We start from the raw sequence: 9,008 nt of genomic DNA on the forward strand, positions 1-9,008 counted from the left end.
AAATTATATATTCTCTTTTTTTTAAAATAACTTTATTGTACTTTTTTAGTCATAATAAAGAGGATTCATATAAATGTCATGTTAATTGATAAAAATTTCAATCGTCAATATTGACAAAAAATTATATATATATTTTGTTCATAAAAAATTTGGAAAATATAAAATATTTTATAATAAGATCGGAAAATAGTATTTTAACTTAATTGTCCCTTGTTTAAGTAATCAGTAAGAATTAAGTCATATCACGAATTCTTATATCTTTAAATACAAAACAAAATAATATTTTTAAGAGTATTTGTATCCAAAATCTCTTTACAATGTAATTAAGTTAAAATACGATTAGTCACTTAATATGAATGATTAATAATATATAAAACTCATAGATATTTTACAATCTTGTATAAAATTATATATCAAAAAAGGATAATATATAATAAATTAAATTACAAGTTTATTCTGTCATATACATACAAGGAAAGAGTCCCCATTTCCTTGATGAAATACATTAATATATAAATTTCATTTTTTTGAATTTTAAAAAATGGGTTTAAAATAAAAATAAACATTTTCTAATATAAAAAATCTATATAAAAGAAAATGAATAAAACAGAAAAATGGAATGGAATAGATATTTTAAACTGGGATCATTATCACTTAAAAATAAAATTTAATATAGCTAAGCTGAATTCCTTTCAATGCGAATATGTTTTGTTATCCAAACCATAATCCCTGCCCCAAAGAGCGGCAGAAAATAAAGGCTTACTAAACCCTAATGGAGCCTCAATAGTATTTTTATGAGTAAAATTCCACTGAGACTTATCTGGCAAATAAGCCCCATCCACAAGTACTATAGGAAAAACGTATGTTTGATTATCATCCTTAATAAATTTATCAGCTTTCTTTGGAAATCTTTCGGACTTTTCGCTATATTCAGTACTAAAATTACCTGTAAGCTTGAAGTAAGAGAAAGTGTGAGTAGCATCGCGTCCAAAATTGCCGCAATAATGTAAATCGGATGTAGGGCATTGGTTGAAAGCGCAAATTTTCATGAACCAATTCACGTATTCCCTGTGAAGCATGTTGTAAACTACCAGGAGCATGACGCCACTTTTAGTCTTATAATATTAAATAAAAGAGAAAGAAAATAGATTTTTTTGTCAAAATATAATTAATATATTTGTATTTGTAAGAAAAAAAATAAACGTTGTTTCAAAGAATTTCATACATTGCTAATAACCTTATGAGTGAAGTTACTGGGTTTGGCGAATTTGTAAGTCATGTGACAGCACAAATTTCCCATGCATTTAGAGGCTTTCTTGACGACCTCATAATCGTTCTTGTTGGATGGCGGGTAAATGACGACGTAATTGACGTGCTCGGGCTCAGGTAACATGCCGAAAATTTTATCCAGTTCGTCACGTGGACTGGATTGGGAAAATCGTGTAGGACCGAAAACCTTGACCTTAAGATCGTCGATTACAGCATTGGAGGTAATGGTAATTTCTAAATTATTTGTTTTTTCCCCTTAACAAAAAAAAGGGTGCAATAACGATAATTTGCTACTGACCTCATAATTTATGAATATCTCCTAACAATTTTTGTATCATTTTGGAACCACCAATTTAATATCAAATAAGAAATAACGGCTCAAGCATTAACCCGATTAAATTGCAGCAACCTTTATAACTTACAATATGCATATACAAATAATCCTCGTGGAGTTATATATTGTAATATTAAATTAATTTTTCCTGTTATAGTATTTATCAAAGATTTATAAAATATGCTTTATAAAATGTTAGGCTTAATATTTAAATAGAAAATAAGTTTTCATCAGGTTCAAAAACAATAATCCTTCCTACTTATAGATCTTGGAAAATCAGACTTCTTTAGATAATCACTATATAAGCCTTCTATCTCAGATAACTGATCCGCCAGAGTTTTAAGATGATTATATATTCTATATATAACTACCTTAGCTCACCTAAACCATTAACTATACCAAAAAAATTTTCTTAAACTTAAAAAAGGTAATGTAAATTTTAATCGCTTTCACCAATTGAGAGAATTTTTGATATATATTACAGGTATTTAAAAAAATAATTTCCAATTTTCATAGGGAGATAAATGAATATCAAAATTAGTTAATCCACGTTTTATTTTATTAATATTTAATTTATCACAGGGATCCGAAACGAATATCAGCTCTGTTCAGGTTCGGATAAAAATAACAGATGCCGGTTCAGCAATTGGAATAAATCACAATTGTAACAAACATCCAATTAAATTTAAATTTAACGAGGAAAAAATTAATTCTCATTTTGTGAATGAATAAACTTTAAAAATATATTTCATATTAGTTGAGTTTCCAACTTTCATGTATATAACAATAACAAACATAATTTAAAAAACGAAAATGTTAATGTAAAAATAATCGGTTATGGACAATCGGGAAATTTATGATTAAAATGTAAATAGAATAATAATAATTTTTAAATACTTTCCTGAATGTTTTCTTCCAGTTTTTCATGCCTCGAATGTGGTGTTTTTATTTCATCTTCTGTTGAAAAATTTCTTCCCAATTGAGATAAGGTTTTCAAATCGACATAAACAGGCGAAAAGAGCTTTTTGTTGGAAGTCAGTTGGGAACTGTTCCCAGGTGTGCAAGGCAATTCCGAAATTAACAGATGACCCCCATGTATATTAGCTTAAATAGATTTTTGTAATAATAAAATATATGTTAAAAAATGTTAAATCCAAATATAAATTAATAAAATAAGGCAATATTGAAGTTTATTAGAGCTGTGCCGATCCCCACATTTTCCAAATTCGACCCGATATTTCTAAAAACCGATCTAATATTTATATTAATTTTTATTTACCTTTTTACGAATGTCATTAATATTTTTAAAAAACCAACTAACTTACAAAAATGATTAAGTGTATTTTTTTATTCTCCAAAAGTCAGTAATCTCACTTAAAATATTTGCAATTATGGGTGAATGTACAGCTCCATTTAGTCGATTTTTAAAAGGGACTAAATAATTTAGCCAAAATATTATTACCTAAGCCTCGAAATTTTGCTAATAGAAGTCCAAACCTTTCTGCCCTCTGTAAGAAATAAGCTTGAGTAATTTACTTATGCCAAAACCTGGAGTTAACCTTTTTTTAAATTAAATCGAATCGTTTAGCCGAACTAAATGTGACTCGTTAGATATTTCAAAATCCTTTTCATATTGCAGATAAACCAAAAATAGTGTAAAATTTTTAACTTTGTTTTTAAACTTTATAACAAATAAATTGTATTTGGTTCCTTTCATTAATTTATTATTAATAAATTATTTATAAAATAAAAAAAATTATATAATTATATATAAACAATCATAAAATAACCCAAAACAATAAAAATATCAGATCGGTTTTTAATAAATATCGGCCTGATCCAATGTTTTAGAAAACGGTGCCGATCCATCGGATATTAAATATCCACACAGTCCTAAACTTTATAGAAACTTAAATATCATCCTTTTTAACTTAAGTTAGGAATTTTTTAAATTGATAAATTTAAACCATGAATCCGGAACAAGGGTATTTTGGGTTCCTCCTCCTTTCAAGTTGCGGCCAAAAAATATTATTTTAATTATAATATCTAATTTTATCACTTTTTGTTAAATAATATTTATTTAATAAATTAAATCATTTTCTCATTTTATTATTTATTTTTAAGTTGGCGTGAGTAAAAATTTGAGAATAGCTTTGTAGTTTAATATAAGTTTAAGTAGTATTAAGACAAACAGCTCGTCATTGATAACTAAGCCAACCACTCTTTGCCGAGCTATTTGTTAGCTATATCTAGAAATATGTGTAATATATATACTCCTACCACGGGAGAGAGATATGATGCAAGACCATAAATGAAATAAAATAGAGGTGAGAGGGGAGTGGGTGTAGGAGTCATTTTATTTTGCTCGTTTTGATTTCTTTTTTTACTAATTCATTTAGATGGAAGGGTGGGGGAGGGGTGGAATTCAATATTAATTAGATTAAAAAGGTGCATTATGATTTAAAAAAAAGGTATTATGTGACTAAAAAAGCTAAACATAGTTTCATACTTATTTTTAGGAAGGTTCTGGTAAAATTCCAGATAAACCACCGTTTGCTCCCACAATTTTTTCCCATCCTTTCCAAGTCCCTGGTTTAAACTTTAGCTGCTAATTGCTATAAGACAAGAGACTGCACATAATGTCTGAGTAAAAAATGGGGGCATTTTAAAATTTTATATAAAGTTTTAACTATAATCGTAGATGTAATCAAGAGCTCCTAAGTCGCCAGAATATATACCGCTGCCTCGTGCTCCATATTTAGCTTGGTCACGGGTATTAGCCGCTAAGAAGTTGACTCCCATGCGAATAGCGTAAGATGACTGGACACCATTAGCTGTTAGAAAAGGCACCAGGTCAGGCCAGCTAGTAGGAAAAACCATGTTTTTCAATCCATTTTTAACCTTGTTTTTTTAAAAAAAGCTATAAAACAAAACGGAATCAAAATAAGATTACAACAATTTTTAAAAATATAGGACAATTAGACATCCAGAAACAAGAACTAGGCAAGATGAGATGGTGTTTAAAAGCAATATAGGAGTACGACAGGATCAATTAAAACCAAGTTTGACAGTCATTAACATGAGATGTCAAGGATGAAAATTTAGGAGAAAACTACCAAGACAGTCAAGGTAACACATGACAATTGAAAGAAGGATATGTTGAGATTTTATAACCTCACATAGTATATATTTTAGTTGTTTTTATACTGCTATTTAAATTGACACTGTTAATAGGATAATAATTTTGTCTTGATATTTAAATTTTGTTTCAAATCAATATTGTTAATATGATCATATAATTAGAATGTAAATTTATTACAAAAAGATATATCAGAGACTTGTAGGCCCAGTTAGCCCTAAGCCTGGATATACGAGCCAGACCATATTATAATTCTTTTTAAATATTACCCAAATAGGGGAAAAAAAATTTTTTAAAATAATCCGGGCCAGAATGTGTCTGAAATATAAAACCCGGGCTGTGCCAGAAAAATTTGTAAAAAAAATCTGCACCAGCCTGACTGAAATTTGTTTTTAAATCCTGCCCAGGCCGTGCAAATGGTACCTCTGCAGGTCTTTGATATATAAAAAAATGTTTAAAAAATAAAGTTCCTAAGGTTTACACCAATTGAAATATAAAAAATAATTTCAAAATATGGCCCTACTATTAAGATGAATCTATAGAAAATTATAGAAGATTGAAGCAGGCACATTGGGGGTGGGGGATTCCTATTTCAAATTTGCCATTTCTTGTAAATATCTTTCTAATAAAAAAAATTCCCCCCTACACCCCCACCCTTCTCAACCCAAAAAATGTATACAGTATTTCACTATAAGGAAGAATTTGGAAGAATAATTAGTAAGAAGTTAATAACTTATTTAAATAATGACTATAAAATTTTTAGAAAACAGAGCATTTTTATAAAAAAGTGAAGACCCAAAAATTATTTTTATAAAATTCTAATGGTCCACATCGAAAGATGTTCGATAAAATTTATGGGGAAAACCTAACCTAATAGTGCCCTTCCCCCTTAGCAAATTTTCTCTAATTCTATTTATAAAAAAGTTGAGTCTCATCAGACTGGGTGACTTTTAACACCCAACCAAGGCAGAAATAAGGCAAAAAAGAGTTTTCAGAATTCTATTTCGATTAAATGATAAAATATAGTTACACCATTGATAATACCAACATAAAATTTGTCAGCCAAGTAGTGATTAAAATAAATTATAATATTTTATTCATATAATTTACCATACCACAATATCAATAGCAGGATTTTTCCAATTTATATCAAAACATGTGAAGATTCCAAAGAGGCCTGCAAAATCAGTATTAAATGTGATTAATTCACATTTATCTGGATAATCATAATTTAATTCATAGCACAAATGACATTTCCTATACTTTGCTATAAGATTTCCATTAGAATCAAATACTATATCAGTATTATATTGTTTGCTATTATTGATATTGTTTGAACTGAAGTAATTTTCTGGAAAGGGTGTGCATATATTAAAATTATAATTTGTTAAGTATGGATTTTTATTTTCTTGGTAAGCTTGGTCATTTTTAGAGAATAACTGAAGCTAATAAAACATAAATTAAAATAAAATTTTGTGGAATTAATTTCCATTTTTTTATGAACTTCTTTAAAATTTGTATTATTTTTAAAAAATTACCTTCAATATCTCTATATTTAAAATATAAATTATTATGTGTACCTCTCCCATGTTGGCTACTATGAATATCTTATTTTTTTTAGCCATGCAGCTTAATGTATGTAGTATGTAATGATTTTTGTTAGAATAATTTTGATTATTACATGGGTTTACATAATTTCTTTCAACAATATCTGGTACAACTTCTACAAATTTTGACATTTCAGATTTTGTATCATAGTAGCCAGTGATCCCATATTCAGGAAAAACTATAATTTTAGCACCCTAAATATATATTTATTTTTTTCAGACAGGCATTATTACTTTTTTAGATGCAATTGCAACTTTATCATCATAAATATCCAAATTCATTTTTATTATATCTTTAGAATTACGCGTTTGTACATTGCCAATAACTTCATGTTCATATATAGCTCCCACATAAGAACAAGCATATGTAAAATAGCTTTTGCCAGAGAATATTAAAATATATATTATAAATTCCATAACTAGAAAATGCCAAAAATCCTTGTTATATAAATTATTTACAATGAATAAAGATTGAGTTCAAACTGACAGATCACGCAATATAAGATAACATATATTAACAGATGTTAAATTCGTGGCATGTTTGATCCTCACTTATTATATTTTCTATTTATAGCAATGATATGCTAGGTATTCCTCATTTCAGTATAATTAGATATTAAGTAAAAGGGTCGGTTTGGCCGAAAATCCAGCTAGGTTTGAGCATAAAAAAATATCCCAAACCCGAGACCACTAATTAATGAATAAATCCTGCTGAGTCGCCTCGCTGGATCATTTAATCCGAGTTAAGAGATTTTATTACTAGAGGCCATAGGCGTAGCCGGGAACGGGTTAATCAAGGGGAAATCCCCCCTCAGAAATTTATCACTTTTTGTGAATTTCATTTTCAGCTAATAAAAAATATCCCCCTTAGTCCTCCCTCCACTCCCTGACCCTCAAAAATGTATGCATATATCTTAAACAATAGTTTGAAAGAAAGAATGTAAAAGTTGATATTTTTTTATAAAACTATTCATCATAATTTATACATTTTTGGAAAAAAGCATTTATATATATAAAAAGTGAACCAAATATGTTTTTTAAGAAATGGAATATAAGCCAAAGATAAGTCTCAAGGCAAAATTGAAATGTATTATAATTAATAATAATAGATCCATAAAATTACTAAATAATATAATATATCAAATATAATTTTTTATAAGCTGAGTAATTTTAATTTATTTATCTTTTAAAAGTAAAATATAATTATAAAACTATTGATAAAATTAAATCATAAATTAAATAAAAAAATTAAAACAAAATACAAACAGTGGAATATTATGTCGTAGATTTACATTATATCTAATTTTATCAATTATCATATAACAATCAAGTAATTTTTACTAATATAGCGAATTATATATTTTACAGAAAAATATAAAATATTGACAAGGACATCAGAAAATATCTTTTAAAGACATTGTGGGATAAATAATATGAAAATTAGTTTTTAATATCATTTATTATTTAAATAAAATAGATGGCGTTAAATAATTGAATGAAAATAGTTGCTATATTTATTATCACGAGCATTGATTAGTAAAATTTATTGAAATATTAATGGTAATTTATTCTTTAACTGTCAAATGTGTCTGTAAAAGTTGAATTTTACCTAGTATTTTGTAACTAATTCTATATAATAGAGGAATATCAACTATATGTCTACTTCGGTTTTATAAATAAATTTCTTATACTTGTTTGGAATAAATTATTACCATGCTTATAAATACATACATTCCGCCCAAAATAAAGTCTGGGGGCGAAGCTCCCAGCAATTTTTTCACACCCCCCCCCCCCCTCTTAAGAAAATTTTGGTTATGCCTATGCTAGAGGCTAATGCCATCGCGTAAAATGTAAAAAAATTAATATTTCCTGTTAGAGCCCAGTAAAAGTTCTTTAATATTAGAAATAAATAATTTTAAAACCATAGGGTCTAATAATATATTGGCAATGCAATTATATTTTATTCCACGAAAAAATATTTTTTTTAAATCTTTGTTTTAAGCCGAGTTAAATGTTTTTGATATTGAAAGATCTAAAACCTTTGTGTTTATTCGTAAAAAAATATTTGCCATTATTTTTTAACTCCATGCGTAATATGTTACAATATAAACAATATATTTATGTTTTGAGCCCAGTAAAAAAAATTTGATATTATGAGAAGTTCTTTGGGTCTAGTAATATATTGGAACTGCCATTATATTTTTTCATGAGTAAAAAATAATGTTAAAATTTTAACTTTGTTTTAAGTCTAGTTAAAAGATTTTGATATTTGAAAGATGTTTTAAAACCTTTGGCTTCATAGAGAAATTTTTAGTGTCATTATTTTTTTGACTCAACGCGTAAAATGTAGAAATATAAAAAAATTATATATATATTATTTGGCCCAGTAAAAAGTTTTGATATTAGAAAGAATTTCTATAACTTTGGATCAATTAATAAATTGGCACTGCCATAATTCTTTACTCTATGAGAGAAACAATATGAAAAATTGTAAAATCTTCGTTTTAAATGTAGTTAAAACTTTTGTTATGAAAGATATTCTATAAATTTGAGTTCATAAAGAAGATTCTGATGCCATTATTTTTTAACCTCACGCTTAAAATATAGAAATACAGAAAAAATTATATGTTTGGTTTTGAGCTTAAAAGGTTTTTGACAT

The 9,008-nt window shown here is 27.2% G+C and overlaps 1 protein-coding gene across 1 annotated transcript; it reads right to left on the reverse strand.

Moving 5' to 3' along the window:
* Positions 1 to 188: 188 nt before the first annotated feature.
* Positions 189 to 6,816, reverse strand: LOC135922717 (pantetheinase-like). Its single transcript, XM_065457161.1, has 7 exons — positions 6,584 to 6,816; positions 6,323 to 6,544; positions 5,858 to 6,187; positions 4,294 to 4,504; positions 2,501 to 2,707; positions 1,238 to 1,524; positions 189 to 1,115 (listed from the first exon to the last, which is right to left on the reverse strand). Exons 1-7 carry the CDS (start codon positions 6,764 to 6,766, stop codon positions 693 to 695), a joined length of 1,863 nt encoding a protein of 620 aa, XP_065313233.1. The 5' UTR covers positions 6,767 to 6,816; the 3' UTR covers positions 189 to 692.
* Positions 6,817 to 9,008: the final 2,192 nt, after the last annotated feature.

This window comes from Gordionus sp. m RMFG-2023, chromosome 1 (assembly GCF_954871325.1).
Source record: "Gordionus sp. m RMFG-2023 chromosome 1, tfGorSpeb1-WG-v2, whole genome shotgun sequence".
Lineage (NCBI taxonomy): Eukaryota > Metazoa > Nematomorpha > Gordioida > Chordodea > Parachordodidae > Gordionus > Gordionus sp. m RMFG-2023.

Excerpts from the sequence above, each read along its gene's own strand:
- LOC135922717 (XM_065457161.1), bottom strand. The coding sequence starts at position 6,766 with ATGGAATTTATAATATATATTTTAATATTCTCTGGCAAAAGCTATTTT. Across the intron at positions 6,188-6,322 it reads TAGTAGCCAACATGGGAGAG|CTTCAGTTATTCTCTAAAAA; the intron begins GTACACATAATA and ends ATGTTTTATTAG. Across the intron at positions 4,505-5,857 it reads ATCCTGCTATTGATATTGTG|GTTAAAAATGGATTGAAAAA; the intron begins GTATGGTAAATT and ends TAAAAAAACAAG.